General features: G+C 34.1%; 1 protein-coding gene and 1 pseudogene across 1 annotated transcript in view; one reads left to right on the top strand and one right to left on the bottom strand.

The window, feature by feature from the left end:
* Positions 1–18,981, top strand: part of ARFGEF1 (ADP ribosylation factor guanine nucleotide exchange factor 1) — a 148,500-nt gene that overhangs the window by 56,773 nt on the left and 72,746 nt on the right. The window contains exons 7-9 of the mRNA XM_047725294.1: positions 3,344–3,454; positions 14,455–14,630; positions 15,782–15,915. Coding sequence (XP_047581250.1) covers positions 3,344–3,454; positions 14,455–14,630; positions 15,782–15,915 — 421 coding nt within the window. The remainder of the gene's footprint in view (positions 1–3,343; positions 3,455–14,454; positions 14,631–15,781; positions 15,916–18,981) is intronic.
* Positions 11,095–11,809, bottom strand: LOC125099058 (60S ribosomal protein L26-like; annotated as a pseudogene).

Raw genomic sequence — 18,981 nt, forward strand, 5'->3', positions numbered from 1 at the left:
CCCCTAGGTGGCTCAGTTGATTAAGCATCTGATTCTTGGTTTTGGCTCTCTGGTCATGATCTCAGGTTCATGAGATCAAGCCGAGAGTCAAGTTGGGCTCCAGGCTCCGTGCCCAGCATAGAGTCAGCTTGAGATACCCCCTCCATCTCCTTCTGTTTCTCCTCCCACTCTTGTGTGCTTGTGCTTTCTTTCTCTCTCAAATAAATAAAATCTTTTTTGAAAAAAGGTTACAAGATAACAAAAATTACATTTATTTATTTTACTAATTTGTTTTTCTAAAAATAATCACATGAAGTGATTTTTTTTCCTCCAAACATTATTTTGAGCTTTAGCTATTCCAGGGAATTTGGTTGTTCCCTTTGTTGCTTCTTAGGTTGGTGTCAAAAATGATGGAAATTCTCTTGCCTGTTCACTGTGTTTGTGTGGAGGTAGGATGGTTAGGGCTTAGTAAGAGTTTATCTGAATTCTAGATTTTTCTTTGAGAAAAGACTTCTGTAATTTATTTTCAGCTCTTGATTTTTTTTTTTTTTAGCCACATCTTTTTTACAACAATAGTGGCATGAACATCAACAGTGGTATGTTTAGATGCCTTTTCGCTATTTTTCATAGTCCTTTACTATCTATTTTAAAAGGGGTAATTTTAATAAATCCAACCATTGACAGTAGTAAAGCTAATAGTAAATCTGTTCTAGTCTGCCCTTGCCTGAATTTCACCTACTTTTACTGTGAGTTTATAAAGGGGCTGATTGAAAGGGCTAATCTCTAATAAAGCTGGGGCTTTATTTATTCCTTCATTTCTTCATGGATTCAGTAAACCATTTATTTAGCATACTATGTTTTAGGCACTATGTGGGACTTGGGGTTAAAAAACTGATGGAGATAAGGGGCGCCTGGGTGGCTCAGTGGGTTAAGCCGCTGCCTTCGGCTCAGGTCATGATCCCAGGTCCTGGGTTCGAGCCCCACATCGGGCTTTCTGCTCAGCAGGGAGCCTGCTTCCTCCTCTCTCTCTGCCTGCCTCTCTGCTTACTTGTGATTTCTCTCTGTCAAATAAATAAATAAAAAATCTTTAAAAAAAAAAAAAAACTGATGGAGATAAAAACTTTGTTCTTAAGGTACTGATGGTCTGCCTGGATGGTCAGGTGTATAAATGATGTATAATGTGATAAATATCCTGAAAGTGGCATGCACAAGGTCATTCTGCTTAGGAGAATTAGGCAATACCTTTGTAGAGAAAGCGATCATGATTTAGTTGAATCTTGTTGTATAGGAGTTGGCATTGGCTAGCTAGAAGATTATCTGATAGAAGAAACAACATGGGCTGAGACCCAGGGAATGTAAGCATCTACTGTGTATGAGTCACCTTATAGGATACAGAATTATAAGTAAAACATAACTCACTGTACTATAGTAATGATTACTTTGGCCTAGAGGTGTTTTCTCCCAATCACTGATAAAAATAAAGATTCTTCCTGAGAAGCATTGGTTAAGAGTGCTCTGGAGTTAGATTATCTGCTTTGAATCACTTCTCTATCACTAATTAGTTATATCACTTTGGACATAATAGTTAACTTCTCTAATGATTTCCTGTGTGTAATATTACTGTTACTTTAATCTATTTCTGTTAGATTATTTGTGTGAGAATTGACTCTTGATTCACTAGTTATTTTATACACATATTAGTGACTGTGTGTATTTAGTTTTGTTGAAACTAACTTTCAGATTCTAGATAATTTTAGCCAACTAGAGCACAGAAATACAAAGTTTAGGGGCACTGGCTGGCTCAGTCAGTGGAGTGTGTGACTCTTGGTATCAGGGTTGTGAGTTCAAACCCCATGTTGGGTGTAGAGATTACTTAAGAAATAAAATCTTAAAAAAATACAAAGCTTAAGGCTGGTGGAAAAATTACCTTGTCAGAGGTAATTTTATATATTTTTACTTTGCTAAAAATTTAAGTGTTATTGTACTTGAATTTTTTTTATAAAACCGATTTGGTATGCTTATTAATCAAATTTCCCCTTGTGGCATACAGTATTTTATAGAATGTAGCAAACATAGATTAGTAGTGGTGAACAAGAGAGAGGACAAGATTCTGGAAGCCAGAATCATAAGTAGTGGTCCTTTATAGTAGTGTGAGTGGGAATGGGTGTGTTAGCCCTATCAACTAATATGCAGTGTGATGCCATTTGGAATAGGGTCCCAGATCCCAAAGCATCCCAAAGTGCTAATTGAGCCTTCCTGAGATATTTGCGGCATTTCAGGAAACCCAGTGGAAATCCTATTTTTATCTGCAAGCTAACTCTGGAGTGTCAGGTTTTACCAGTTTCTCTTAAGCTATTCAGAAGTTCTGATGGGCTTTTAAATCTGCTTTTGATTGTTAAATTGGGGAACGAATTCTTTTCTTGTTAAATTTGGTTTTACACTGGATATGTGGATTATTTGGGGGAAAGAGTAAGGAAGGACTGGAAAGCACTGGTAGACACCCAGGTAGCCCTATGTCTCTTCTTTAAGAACCTCAAAAATATTAAGGCACAATGATGAGCTTGTTATTACTGATGAACTGAATTAATCAATGTAGGCTCTAATTACATTTAATATATACTTATAAGAGTGTCAGATGTGTTAGAAATATTTCATTCAGAGGCACCTGGCTGGCTCAGTCATTGTGTCTGCCTTCAGCTCAGGTCATGATCCCAAGGTCCTGGGATCGAGCCTGCATTGGGATCCTGCACAGGCAGGAAACCTGCTTCTTCCTCTCCCACTCTCCCTGCTTGTATTCCCCTCTCTCGCTGTCTCTCTCTCTCTCTGAAATTTAAAAAAAAAAAAAATTTTTTTTCATTCAAAATACTTTAAAGTAGGGGCACCTGGGTGGCTCAGTGGGTTAAAGCCTCTGCCTTTGGCTCAGGTCATGATCCCAGCAGGGTCCTGGGATCAAGCCCCGAGTCGGGCTCTCTGCCCCGCAGGGAGCCTGCTTCCTCCCCTCTCTCTCTACCTGCCTCTCTGCCTACTTGTGATTTCTCTCTCTCTGGTCAAATAAATAAAATCTTTAAAAAAAAAAAAAACAACTTTAAAGTATTTGGTTCCTAAAGGAATAATCTAGAAAATCTACTTAAGTTGAATCATCATTTAATAGTTTTTCAGGTAAAGCATTTTTTAAGTTGACTTGAATTTATAAATATTTTTAATTTGGGTTAGGTACGAATTTTGAAGGTTTAACTTATAATCGCTTCTAGTTTCATTTATCATATTTTCTTTTATTCTTAATTTTTAATGAAGGTTTTTAAATTTAAATGTTTAGTAAAGTTTACAAAAAATTAATATTTTCTTGGATTTTTCTTTTTTAAAGCGTTATCTAAAAATGACATATTATATGATGGAGAAAACCATGACTGTGAGGAAAAGCCACAAGACATTGTACAGAGCATTGTAGAAGAAATGGTGAACATCGTTGTTGGAGGTAGTGTATTTCACTCAAAGTTAGTTTTTTCTGTCTTTGAATATTTCATCCCACTACGGGGGCTATTTATATAATGCGTGGAGCAAAAATATAAGCTTGCTCAAATTGGAGTGTGTGTATAGGAAAAATACTTAAGTATCTTTAATTATAAAACAGTTACTCCCTTTTTTCCTCCAGGTTCAGTTATAATCTTTTATAAAAACCCATTATTCCCCTACTGCATTAAAGAAAAGTTGATGCCATTTCATTTTTTTGTTTTTATGTTTGGTGGCAGAGATATATGCTTTATCCTCCTACATGTTCTAAACTCTATAAACTAGAAAATACTAAAATTGATTTGGTTTTGAATATGTGTTTCTTTTTTGGAAAAAAACATGCTTTCTTACACCTTTATTATCACAACCAATGTATAGTTGATATAAGGCCAGTTCCTATCTTATGGATTGTATTATAAAGATGTATTATAAAGATGTCGTAAAGTTTGTTAGGAATTTAACTCACATTTTCCATAAATAGTACTATTTGTAGAGAGGATTAGATTTGAGACCAGTTCACTGAAGCTTATTTACCCATGGTTTTTTGCACGGGACTAAGCATAGTACCTTGCTACATACACTTCTAGATGTATGATTAAATGTACACTATGGCTCTTGAATGACAATAATACTGTTTCAGCAATATCTAACTCCCACTTGTAGCATCATTCCTAAGAATATATTTTCTTCTTTAATGCAACACTAGAACCAGGCGTCCATCTGATTGCCTTCTCATTTTTTCATCTTTTCATTCAGCAAATACTAAGGAAGTGCATACAGTTGTGTGGTACTGTAGGAGGATACAAAAGTTAATCCAAGATAGACCAAGTGATAAGTGCCATTACAAAGAAACAGCTAACATCCTATTAAAATTCAGAAAAAAAAAGTGATTATTTCCAGCTAAAGTGATCGAGTAGGGCTTCATGTAAGAGATGACACTTGAACTTAGACTGTATGGATTCACACAGGTATGGGGAGTGGTATTTGATGTATTGGAAGCTCTGTTGGCTCAAGTCTAGAGGAGAGGACTTCTGCCAGACTACCACCTGGGAATTGACAGTTGGTGGTTTGGCTGAAGTAGAAAGTATGTGATATCATATAATAGAAACTAAGGTTAAAGAACAAACTTGCTGATTAAAGGTTTAAGATTTTACGCTTCATTCCATCATAAAATAAATTACCATCAAGGATCTTTAAACTAAGAGATGGAATAATTAGAATTATGTACCAAGAAATTGAGTGGGGAAGTAGAAAGTACAGTGGGAGACTAGTGTAGTAACGGAATCCTCAATAGGATGAAACGGTGGAAATGGAGAGGGAAACGTGAATGAGAAGTGAGATAATGAATGTTAAATCAAGAAGACTTTGCAACTGATAAAATACCTGGGTGAGAAAGAGAAATTATAAGGTGTGTCAAAGATCCCCAGGAATACCCCAGGGTTTTGTGATTCACTAGAAGGAATCACAGAATTCATTAGTTATACTCACCATTAAAATTTTTACCAGGTAAAGGTACAGTACAAAATCATCAAAGAGAAAAGGCATATGGGGGCAATGTCTGCAGGAAATCAAATGCACACTTCAAGCATCCTGTCCTAGTGAAGTCACACAGAAGGTTCTTAATTCCTCCACATCAGATTGTGAGTGTTGGTTACCAGGGCAGCTCATTAGACTCAGTGCCCAAAGTTATGTTGTCTCCCTTTACTTGCATGTACCCAAATTTCAGATTTCCTAAAGCAAAGCTGGTTTTTAGCATAAACCACATTATTTGTGCAAATGGTTTAGGCACAGTGAGCCACTCTTACTAGTTCTGGGAATGGTGGGAACCCTCCCAAAATGTAAGTTCCTGGGTGCCAGCCAAGGGCCAACCTTAAAAGCCCACCTTTCTGAGGATAGGCAGTCTCAGGCCTACTGTGTTAACTCCTTTATGCATGGGTGGTCAGCCAGTTTCTCAGCCTAAATGGGTAGCCGGATGGTTTAGAACTGGTAGAATTAAATCATGTTGGAGGAGAAGTTGGCTTGGGGAAAAATGTACTAAATTTTATTTTGACTACTAAATGTGCTTCTGGTACACCATCCATGTGGGAATTTTATGAAATACATAATAGAAATATAGAAATCTGCTGTAAGATATCAAGGCAGGTGCTATAGGTGGGAGTCCTTCTGTTAAAATTAATAGTTGAAGCCATGATCTTGAGGAATATGAATTTTAAAACGAACCCCAAAAAACCCTGTATATTTAGAATCAAGGAAGAAAGAGCATTGTGTGTCCATGCAGTCTTTAAAAGTTTAATAATGTATATGGGGGGGTGGCAAATTATATTCCATGAACCAAATTTGGCCCATTGCCTTTTTTTGTAAATAATGTTTTCCTGGAACACATGCTTGTTTGTTTATGTTTTGCCTTCAGTAGCTATCTTTGCACTACAAAAGTAGAGTTGAGTAGTTGCAACAGACCATATGGCCTGCAAAGCCTAAAATGTTTACTAACTGGCCCTTTGCAAAAAAACTTCACCAGTCTCGAATACATATCAATTCAGAGTGTGAAGTGAAATTTTTCTCTCATTTTTCTGTAACTTTTTACTCAGAACGTTTTTATACCTAGACAAAAGTCCAAAGAACAGTACAGTGAACACTTGTATGTCCTTCCTCTAGATTCAGTACTTGTTAAGAATTTTGGTACATATGTTTTATGTGTCTTTAAATAGACCTACACACACACACATATATGTATGTGAATATGTGCGTTTTGCTCATCTTTCCTTGAGCCTTTAAAAAAATTGGTTATATATGCCTTGATACTTTACTCCTAAATACTTCAGCATATATCTTCTAAGAATAAGGGCATTCTCATACATAACCATAATTCATTTTCACACCTAAGAAAATTAACATTATTTTAAGAATATCTAATATAAATACTACATTTTAAAATGTCCCCAAATTCCCAAAATGTCTCTCTTATATACTTTTTTCCCTTTCCTTTTTTAAGTACAGGATCTGAGTACAGTTGCTGCATTTGATTCTGTCTCTTTGGTCTCATTAGTTTAGAACAAGCCCTCTTGCCTCTTCCCCCATCTTCCATAACATTTACCTTTTTTTAGAGTATGATATTATTTGTAGAGTGTTATGCATTTTGAGTTGATATAACCGTTTCCTAATTTAGATTAAATGGATTTGCAAGAATACTGCATAGGTAATGTTGGTACTTCTTATTCATCATGTTACGTTAATTGGTTCATAACAAGTTAACCCTATTAGTGATAATGTTTCATCACTTGGTTAAGATGATGACCACCAGGTCTCTTCAGTGTAAGGGAGACTTTTTACCTTTATAACTATAGTTGACCTTTCAACAAATGACATGGATTGGAACTGCATGGATTTGCTTTATCTGAGTTTTTTTTGCCCCATAAATACAGTCCTGTGAATGTATTTTTCTTTTTGTTAATGATTTTCTTTGGATTTTTTTTCTCTAGTTTGCTTGACTGTAAAAATACAGTATAAAATACATGTTGAACAATTGTTTATGTTCTCAGTAAGGCTTCTGGGCAGCAGTTAGCTATTAGTAGTCAAGTTTGGGGGGAGTCAAATTACACGGTTCTCAACTACATGAGGGGTTGGCACTCCTAAGCCCCATGTAGGTCAACTGAAATACGAAATAAATAATCTTATTGCAAGATCATAGAAGGATCTGTCCACTTTGTGGTTTTAGCATCCATTAATGATCCTTGACTTACATATTGCATTGGTTACAAAATAGTGATTTCATAATTCTAACATTAATTGACGCTTTTCTATGGAGAAGAGCTCTTCCTCTTTAAAAAAAATAATACTGTGAGCTCGTGAGTTCTTTTGTTATGCATTGTATTATAATCATTTACCATTATTCTTTGTTCTTAATCTGGCCAGTAAGAATCCAGCTCCTATGTCTTTCTGATGTGATTCTATTATCTTGAGCATTTCCTTGTTTTCTGGAAACAAGGTGTTTTAAGTTAAATATTCAACTTTCCATTGCCCCAGCTCTGGAATCAGTTACTTCTTTAAGGAGTTTTTGTTCTTTTTAGTGGGCAATTATATTTAGCGACTAGGTGTACTCATTCCTGCTGAGGTGTTATGGTGTCGTTACTTCTTAGCCTTTGTAATGTACAGAGACAGGGAGATCTACGGTCACAAGTTCATATTGATAGTTCCAGGTCACATCCAGTGCCACTAGGTTTTTCTTCATCTTACATTTCACATTTGTATTTCCCTTTTCCCACAGTAAAAACCCAAATTCTCAGCAACAACTTACTAATTTAAAGTCCAATTTTTTTAAATAAATGTGTATTTAGAATGCATCCCCCCATTTTGTTTTTCACTTAATATATGCTATAAATACTCTTTTTAGTCGGTAGGAATTTTCCTTATTTTTTCTCTTGGCTCTCTGCACAGTAATCTATTATGTGGATGTATCATAGTTGACTTAACTAGTCCCTTATTGACAGGAACTTGGATTGTTTCCAGTGTTTTGCCATTACAAGTAATGCTGCCATGAATAACCCTGTACATCTGTGTTGTTTCATATTTGTGGGGGTTTATATTGAGGAAAGATTCATAGAAGTGAGATTACTGGGTCAAGTGGTAAATGAATATGAAGATTAATTAGCTGTTGCTAAGTGTCCCTTCATAGGTATTGTACCATTATGCACTATTATTTATTTATTTATTTATTTATTTTTGTACCATTTTGCACTCTTACCAGCAATATGTAAGAGTGCCTTTTTCTTGATAATTGCTAGTGGAATTTAAAGTTTTGAATTTTTGCCAACCTGTTAGGTGAGAAATGTTTCTTAGTTTATTATTATTTTTTTAATTCTAGTATATTTAACGTTTAGTGTTGTATTAGTTTCAGGTGTACAGTATAGTGATTCAGCAGTTCCATACATTACTCAAGGCTCATCATGATAAGTGTATTCTTAATCCCGTTTACCTATTTCACCCACTCCTCCTTCCCCTCTGGTAACCACCAGTTCTCTGTATTTAAATAGAGTTTGTTTTTTTGTCTCTTTTTTCTCTTTGTTCATTTGTGTTGTTTCCTAAATTCCACCTATGAGTGAAATCATATGGTATTTGTCTTTCTCTCACTGTCTTATTTCACTTAGCATAATACCCTCTAGATCCATTCATGTTGTTACAAATGGCAAGATTTTATTCTTTTTCATGGGTAAGTAATATTCCATTGTGTATGTATACCGCATCTTCTTTATCCACTTCTTAGTTTGGTTATAATTTGCATTTCTCTGTGGATGAAAATTAAATATCTTCTCAAATATAAGGGCCATTATATTTCTTTTTTTAGTGAATCATCTATAATCTTTCTGTTATTTGATTTTTTTTCCCTTAGGTTTTTTTGTATAGTCTTTTCATTAGATGCTTATCAGTTTTGATGTATGAGTAATTCACAACAAATACTGGCCTTTAGAATTTTTGGTTATTGAATACCTTCGTATTTTCATTTTTTTCCTTCTCTCTTCATTTTAACCTTTCTGTTGCACCATTTACATTTTCTTAAGCTTTGAAACCCAAAGCACTTACTTTTACTAAGCCATTTCATGAGCACTTCCTTTCAAGATCTTTAATTTCTCCCACTATTCTTCTTGGTGATTACTGAATGGTTCTTCGGCCTCTTATTTTTGGGGATTTGTTAATTTGTTTGCAAAATTATTGTGAGGGCTTCCTGTAAGGACAGCACTTCTGCTGCTCAGTCAGAAAGGAACTTCTGCAAAGCTGTGGCTCCATGTGTAGAACAGGCAAGTGAGAGGCAGCAAATACTTCAAACAGCACGTGCCTCAACTCTTGTCACTTCACTGTTTCTTAATTACCAGTTCTACTTTGTATTTCTTGAACTATGAATCTTTATGAATTAGTTTGAATTCTGAAAACATGCTCAGTGTCTTCTTCCACAGCAAAAACCTCAACCTGCTCTGTATTAACTTTCTTAGATTCTAGTTGAGTATTTTTTTACTTCTGTATCAGCCAAATCAGAGAATTTGTGCTAGTAAATTCAACTCAATAACATAGATTCAAGATCTACTATTTAAAAATACTTAATGCTAGACTGCGTATTAGAGCTTCAAGGACAATAAGACATCTTCCTGACTTTCAAGAGTCTAAAATCTAGTGAGGGAAAAAGTCTCATTAATAGATAATGTCAATATTATAAGTCCTGGAATAGAGGTGTGTTCAGGGTTCTACTGGAATCCCAAGTTCTACTGGAGCAATCTTGAAAGTGAAGGATATAACATTGCCGTTACAAACATTTAGATTATTTTCAAGTTTTTGCTTTTTTTATAAACACTGTTCTGAGGAGCATTCTCGTCATAGATTATCTTTTAGCACTTTAGGATAAATTTATAAAAAATGGAATACTTTTTTAAAAAAGGAATACTTTGATCAAGGTGTATGGATATTTAAATTTTATATAATGTGTGTTGTTTATACTTTACTAGATGGATTATATCTTACAGTTGTAATTTGTGTTTCTCTGATAACTTGTAGGATCAAAACCCAGGGAGAAGCCATTATTTTTATAGGTCAAATGTTGGCAGTTTCTTGGTCCAATTGAATATCTGTGGGCTATTAATACTTTTCTGAATTGTTTGTTCATGACTTTTGCCTGTTTTTCCTTTTGTTTTTTTTTTTGTTCTTATTTCAGGGTTTATTCACATCAAGAAATTAACCCTTATTCAGTGTATTGTTAATAGTTTTTTTTCTAGTCAGTCTTTGTTTTCATTTTGTTTAGCCTTTGCCTGTGTTATTGTTCTGAGCAGCTATTTGACCACACATAAAAGATGTAATAAATATTGTCTTCTTGTGTGTGTATGAACTCTGCTTTTGTCTTGCTTAGAATGGATTTTACCACCCTAAGATTACAGAAATATTCTGCCCTACATTTTTCTAATATCTTTGTTTTTACTTTTTGAATATAGATTTGTAATTCATCTGAAATTGATATTTCTGTATAGTGTGTGATTTCATAACTAACCTATAGAATAATTCCTTTACCAGTTAATTTGAAATTTTATCCTACATGATTCTGAAATTTTATCCTACATGATTCTGCTTGTGTTTTGTCTACAGTAACAGTGAGCTATTTATTTGTATCTGGTGTTGAATTGTTTAAAATATTTTGATTTTATAGTACACTTTGATCTTTGTAGTGCAAGTCCCCCTGCCCCTGCCAATTTTTTTAAACATCTAGTAAATGTATTCTTCTACATGACTTTAGAACCAGTTCATTAAGTTAAAAAAAAAGTTTTATTTAGTGATTGAATTTGTATTGTGTTTATAAGTTAACTTGGGGAGTTAAATCTTATTTGTAGTATTGAACCTTCTTATCCAGAAGCGTAAGTTCATTCAGTTAGATCTTTTATGTCACTTATTAAAATTTCATTGTTTTCTTCCTTTTCCTCTTGCACATTTCCTGTTAAATTATTTCTGTGTTTTTTTTTTTGTTTTAGTTTTGCTAGTATTTTGGATGAGTCCTTTTCTGATTTACTTTTTTTTTCTAATTTCTTTTTTAAAAAATTCTAAGTTTATATTTAAAGTGTTTGTAAGATTATTTTATTCCTGCATCTTCTCAGTTGTTTCTGCTCTATGTTTGCCCTTTTTCCTTACCTACTTGGTGAGATTTGCCTTGACATTCAAGGATCTTTTTGTCATCTCTGTCCAGTTTTAGTCTAGTGCTAACCATATTGCTAGGATGAATGGCCACATGGACAGTTGTACCATTCATTCACTTCCTCTCACGGAACTCATTCAGTGTAGATGATGTATTTCATCCTGTAAACTTGGACTGCTTTGCCAATATGCTGACCTTTGTGATGTCCTCACATAAATTGTACTTCATCATCCTTTTGAATGGGCATGGATTGAATGTTGTACTTCTGTCTTAGCTTTTTGGAAAGGAGGGAAGACATAATCTTCCTGTAAATGCGAGAAGGTGCACTGAAATGCCTTTTACTGTTCTTGATCCAGTCAGGAGTCACAAAGGGATTGAACTTTATTTTGGTCTCTGGCACTTCAGCAATGGCCACAAAAGGCTCCCACTTCCTACTTTAATTGGAATATAGAAAAACCCTTAGTTTTCCATATTTATCTCCTACTTATTCACCTTCTAAATGTGTATTGTTTTAAAACTTTTTTATTTGATTATCTTGAGTTTTTTTAGGTGAAGAATGTATTTTGTCTTTGTTTCTTCTTTTACAGTATTCTAATTTTTATTCTTTTGTTTCTGTTATAAAACATTGGTTTGAACCTCTAGAAAATACTGAATCATGTTAAAGATGTCAAGGAACCTCATTTTGTTTTTAACATTACTATTGTATTTTACCAGTAAGTTTGATAATTGCCGTTGTTTTTTGGAAGATACTCTATCAAATTAAGTATATGAGTATGTGTGTGCCTGGATGTCATTTTACTTTTCTAAGTCAGGATTAACTTGAATTTTTTCATACCGGTGAAAAATACCAGACCAGCAATTATCAAACTTACTGGTGAAATATAGCAGTAATGTTACAAACATTACATTTGTCTCTTGTTTATATTTTTCCTAGTAATTTCAATGGGATTCATCAAAAGAGAAGTTAATTTTTAGTGGACTCAATTACCACTTTGAAAACAGAAGTCTGCACTTACATTTAGGAGATAATTAGAGGGAGAATTAGAGGAGAAGACATAGAGAATAATAATATCTAACTCTGTTTAAAGTACTTTCTGTGTATCCCAAATGATTTTATGTGCTTTACTTATATTTATTCACTTAATCCTCCCCCAGCACTGGGATATTTAGGTGCTATTACCATTCCCTCTTTTACAATGAGGAAATTGAGAGATTTTAAGTTAACTTGTAGGAAGCAGTAAAGTGAAGAATGTTTTTAGTTCTTCTGAGAAATTTCCTAGGAAGGGAGGAAGGAAAGTATCATCAATAAATATTGATTATTCCTCTCGGAAATGTGAAAAAATGAGAAAAATGGACAGTAGCAGAGGTGTAGCAAGAATTGAAGGAAGTTTTTTTTTTTTCAGTTAAAAGATTTGAATATGTTTATTGAGTATTGGAGAAGATTCAGTCATATACATGAGATTGAAAATTCAGTGTTGCAAGAAAAAACTTGAGTAGGGGGAAGGTCTAATGAATGCTAGAAGAGATTGGTTTGAGGGTGAATGGTAGTTCGCTTTAGAAGTACAACACTTGATCTTAGCCAAAAGGCCGAGAAGCGATCGCTTTAGAAGTACAAAGGAGTATTTTTTCCCCTCTAAAATGAGAGGAAAGAGAAAGATTATTGTTGATGTGATGTCAAGGAACTTTATGGTGGGATAAGGGAGACTGAAGTGTAGCCTATGTTAACTTAACCTACTTCCTAGCTAAGTCGGTAATTTGTTTGTTTGTTAAGGGAAAGTGAAGGAGGGGCAGAGGGAGGCGACGTAATTGGGTGTTGACAGAAAATGGAATAAGTGCTTTGAGGGATAATTATCAATTTCTGATAATCATCATTAAATTTTTTATGACTTCTTCCAGAGAATCCTTTGCATAGTAAACATTTTTATATATGTAAGATATGTATAATAAATAATATGTATTTTTATAGCCATAGCACATTAATACATACATATATATATTGAAAGGTATAACAGCATTAAGCATGTCTAGTATTAGCACGTTAAAGCTCCGAAAGGGCCACTAGGAAAACTGTTTTATGTAATGCAGAGTTTCCCAAGTAAATTTTATCAATGAGTATCTTTTTCATGTACTAATTGTTAATTGTAAAACATGCTTCGAAATCATCCAGTTTAATCTATCCAGGGTGTTCTAACTTGGAGAGCAGAAAGCAGCTTCAGAGTTGGGATACCAGATACACTTTTTTTATTACTGAATTAGTCAAAAATTGGGCATATGTTATCAGTTATCAACAAAATAATAGCTACCACTGATTGAGAATCACTCATGTTCTTTATGAATCGTGCGTATGTAGGGTATTTGTGTTTTGGTGATTCCTCACGAACATTATCTTTGTTGCTGATGAAGAAACTGAGTCAAAGAAAGATGAAATAAGTTATCCAGTTAAATTGGGAGACATGACTGATATACAGGTCTTTCATATTCCAAAATCTGCTCCTTATAGCATAGTATGTTTCCCTTGCTTATAGTTCTCTTTTAATTGGTAGCATGAAATGAGCAATTTTCTGCCAGATGGCTGAGCTACGGCCACAGACACTTACATGTTTCTTTTTTAAAATAATGCACGTTACACCTAGAGTAGTTATGAAAACTGGATATTATTTGCATTATCTCTTTGTTTTACTGACAGTCATTTATTTCTGTTCATATTAATTAAAGGTATGATTACTCAGAGTAACATGCTGAAAAATATTCAGTGTTGTAGCCATTTCTTCCTTGTGTATGTTCTAAAGGATATATTATTAGAGTTATTAATAGGTATTCTAAAAAGAGGAAGGAGGGGCTCATGGTAAAATAGTTTTGGAAACACTGCATATTATATATTCCCTGTAGAGAGCATATTATAAAGACTATAATGAAGAAAGCTATTTCCCAGCATATCTCTAACTACTTGGTAATAGAATATTTTTTGAAGAACCTCTGTTAACGTCTTAAGGCATTAGCGTTCATTAGAACAAAGTTTAGTAAATGATAATGGAGACCAAAAGTAAGCTCCTGTTTTGGCACATACCAGTTAGCCTTTGATCAGCTAAGTGTGTTTCCTAGCTAGAGCTACTTAAGGATTATATTTGGATGTATTCCAAATGCATACTTACTACTAAGTATGCTGACCTTTAAATGGTGCCAATACATACTACTTCACATTGCTTTTTTGCCACTGTTGACTTTTAAATACTCTATGCTTTTTCAGTACACTTCAGTTAAGTCAGATGCATTTGCATATTTTTTTATTCTTACCATTTTAGATATGGGAGAAAGGACTACTATAAATGCAAGTGCAGATGGCAACATTGGAACTATAGAGGATGGTAGCGACAGTGAAAATATTCAAGCAAATGGAATTCCAGGAACACCAATTTCTGTTGCATATACACCGTCTTTACCTGATGACAGATTGTCTGTCTCTTCCAATGATACTCAGGTATCAGTGGGGGGTAGGGGGATATCCTGTTAATCTTTCAGATGTTATAGGCTACCAGCACCTTATGGTGAATATATGTAGTTGATAATGCTGGCTGATTATAATTTGGGAAAATAAAGACTTGGGTTTTTCTTATTGATATAAATCAAAGCAGTTTATTCCCTAAATATATTGATAGTTAAACTTACAACTCTAAGCTATTTGGTATTGTTCACATCTTCTCTATGCTCCCCCCTATTGAAATTGCATTTAAAAAGAGCATTTTTATCATATATTCATAGGACAGTTCTAGTATCATTGGATGAGAAAGAACTTTTAGACATTTAGGGAACTTCATCTTACTTTCATTCAGGGCTACAATGAAATCTATACTATGGTAGTGATAGATTCTTCTCATCCTCCCTGTATTTAGTGTGTTCTTATTTTAGATAAGGAAGTCCTACAGTAAATCATTGCCCTGTGTATAAGATTCAGCTTTCTTGGCTTTATTGACCTTCATCAGTTAACAACTTTGAAACATTGCTTTGACAATTTTTGTTGTTTTATGTCTCTCTATGAAGAGGAGATAAAACATCAAATAGAACAAAAACATAAAACACCCAATGGCAGGTAATGGAAAGCATGGTTTAGGCCAGGGATGAGATATCTTGTCAGGGCATGATGTGCTAGATTTTGTTAGTAATGGTATGAACTGGATAAAATTCAAGAGTTTTTTGGTGGCTAAGAGAGCATTTTCAAAGAATTCATTTTTTCGGGTGCCTGGGTGGCTCAGTCAGTTGAGCATCTGCCTTCGGCCTAGATCATGATCCTGGAGTCCTGGGACTGAGCCCTGCATCAGTGCCCTGTTTAGTGGGGAGTCTGCTTCTCCCTTTCCCTTTGCAAATCCCCCTGCTTATGCTCTCTCTCTCCCTCTGTTAAATAAAAAATCTTTATTTAAAAAATAAGAATTTATTTTTTAAGGTATTAATTTACTGCTGGGGAGGAGGGTGGTATTTCAGATTAAAGAGAAACAGTGTGGCAAATTCCTTATCAGGTTTCCCCTGTAGCAGAACCCCCTCCATATATTACAGAATTGAATAAAATATATGGAAGGCTGAAATGGTTTTACACTGGCAAATTTCTCTATTTACATGGTATGTTAACTTGTTTAGGAATCTGGAAATTCTTCAGGACCTTCACCTGGTGCTAAGTTTTCCCACATTTTACAAAAGGATGCCTTTCTAGTATTCAGGTCATTGTGTAAACTGTCCATGAAACCACTGTCAGATGGACCACCAGATCCAAAGTAAGTCATTAGCTATTCTTGACAAATAACAATTTTTTAAGATTGAAACTTACTGTTAGATAGTCTTTGGAGTTTTTTGTTATTCTTGTCCCATAGAACTCTCAAAAATACATTTTATGGTTATTTTGCTTTTTAAAATATGTATTTGAAAAACAGTGAGTTTGAAAATTGCTGGGTATCTTACACTGTTTCCCAAAGCATACCAATAGCATTAGAGAAATGTTCCTGATTGAACAATTGAAAGAATTCTTATTTCAGTATTATGAGTAACTGTGGAGTTAGTTAGCCCTATTACATTTAGCCTCGTGCTAGGTTTCTGAAAGCTACCAGTTGAAAGGTAATAAAACCTAAGAGAAATAAATTTTAAAATTCATAATGAAAGATACTACATATTTATTATGGTCTGAAAAATGCTCTAATTTGATACCTTTCTCTGTGGGAAACAGGAAGTACTTTGAGATGGGAGTCACTTGGCTGATTCCTGTCAAATATGTTAGTTTAAACTGTAGGAAAGTGCCATTTTTTTGCCAGAAATCACCAAATATCTTTCATTTCATATGAGTCAAATATAACTAATTTTTGCTTGAGACTGAGTTTGGGCACTATTAAAGAACCATGCCTCGCTAATGTTGCAGCATGATGCAATGCAGCAGGACAATTTTAGGAGAACTTTCTGGAGAAAGAAATTTTGAAGTCAGCCTGGCCTGAGTAGCTTTGTAAAAAGGATATTGAAATAGGGGGAAAATGTAAGCAACACTACTTCATTTTTTAGAAACTCTAGAGCATTTTGGTTTCTAAATGTCACCTAAAACGAAAGACTAGAGACTGTTACAATAAAAACTTTGTAAGTTTGGGGGAAAAAGAAAAACTTTGTAAGTTTTGGGAAACCACATTTGTTATATTTTATACAGTTTTATTTTGTCACATTGTACTGATTCAGTGAGAAACATCTTTTAAGCCCTAAAACCCAAAATTCTAAAATCTTTTTAGGCCCAAATCCTGAGAGTCAGAAAGAAAACATTGATTTTTCTGTATTTTGAGAATGTAAACTCCATGGAAAAAGCACTAAGTTTGTTCAGATTGCAGTATAAAGTTGATTATACCCTATGTATAAGAATATATTCAGAATTTTTTCAATTTCTTATTCTCACTGTAACAGGAAAAATAACCATCTCATTCCAAATTGTTGGAAGACTTTGAGGAGGAAGTAACTTAAGAATTTAGTGTTATTGCTAATTGCCATCTTTGCCATGATTTAAAAATGTTATTAACCTTTAAAGTCTCAGATACTTACTTTTCCATATCAACTGTTAAAAAGTGTGATTTGGAAAAATACAAATAAGCAGAAAAAGGAGAATTCTTTAAAATACCCAAAATGAAAAGAAAACAAAAGACATGATTTTAAGAAGTTCTTTATGGTGGGGAGCATTTCTTTAGCACTATATAAATAAAGCGTAATCTAGTTTTGGAAAGCTGCAATCTTTAATATTACAAAGGATTCTTAAGAGAAATAATGTAAATTATGCTCCTACTCAGTGGACTTAAACCAAATATTTAGAAATTTTGTTCGAACGTAAAAAAGACCTTTTTGGTCATCAGGAACATTAAACATTAGAATTGAATACAGAAGAAATCAAATTTTCTACCCCTAGAAACTGTTCATTTTCTAGAAGAGAATTTATGGTTTCCTATCTTGAATGATTTTTTCCCCAAAATTAATGACTTGTAGTTATATAATTTTCTTTTTTGCCTTGCTTCTCTTGATGTTTTATGATCTTGCTAAGATGATGTTCCAGGAAATGTTCGTTAAGCTTGAATCATAATTTGAAACCACCCAGTGAAAATCTGTAGACCTGAAATTTCTAGTTTCTTTTGCCTATAAAAGTGTACTTCATTGTGTCATAAGGTAATCATTTGATCATTTCTTCATTAATGAATGCCTTATAGATAGTTGGTACTTAATAAATGTTTAGCTGGGTGTGTGAATAAATCCATGAGTTATTGAGCACGTACTGTGTACAAGGCATTTTGTTAGATCTGGGGATACAAAAAAAAAAAAAAAAAAAAAACCACAACAAAAATTTATGTGTTCGAGGGACACCTGGGTGGCTCAGTTGGTTGGACAACTGCCTTCGGCTCAGGTCATGATCCTGGAGTCCCAGGATCGAGTCCCGCATCGGACTCCTGGCTCCACGGGGAGTCTGCTTCTCTCTCTGACCTTCTCCTCGCTCATGCTATCTTTCAAATAAATAAATAAAATCTTTAAAAAAAAAAAAATTTATGTGTTTGATAATCATAAGCTACAGGTTTTAAAAACTACTGGAATTGAGCAGAGAAGATAATAAATTAGCTAGACTAGGGAGTAGTCATAATATAAAAGCTCTGGAAGTCTTCAGCATGAAGGGGAGATACTTAACCCATACCATATTTTCGTGGGCTCTTCATAATCTAACCTTGCACTGTTTCTAACCTAATTTAAGCTTGTTTGGTGGAGGGGAGGTAATACTATATTTGCTGCACATAGCCATCTTGGAAAGTTGATATGTAGCAAGTAATGATATTATTGGTTTCAGTTTTATTTCAAAGATGGTAATATTTTTGTGATTCCCATTTACATGAAATTAAGTATTTCTTAGAGTTTCTTAGGTTCTTGAAATACTTGATAAAACCATAAAATTTTTAAGGGAGAAATCAAGAACAATTAAGTTTGTTATCTGTGGTGTGAATGTGACACCAATGATACAGCACTTGGGAAGAATAAAGTAATTAGCTGCTAGAACATGTTAAGTGTGTTCTGTATTTGAAAAGTTGCATGGGTTCTTGGTCTATTGGTCTTAAGAGGCCTCTTTTAATGAGAGAAAAATTAAATGTGTGAAATCTGATAATTATAATGCTAGATATTGATCAGAATATGGCATAGTATATTGATCAGAAAAAAGGTGGAAATTTAAGCTGAAAAGGAGTTTTTTTGCTTTCCAATATTAAAATATTTAGAATAAATGTGTAGACTATTAAGAAATATAAATGTTCTAAAAGCCTCTTTGTGTTTCAGAAAAGAACTTTAAA

This window comes from Lutra lutra, chromosome 4 (assembly GCF_902655055.1).
Source record: "Lutra lutra chromosome 4, mLutLut1.2, whole genome shotgun sequence".
NCBI lineage: Eukaryota > Metazoa > Chordata > Mammalia > Carnivora > Mustelidae > Lutra > Lutra lutra.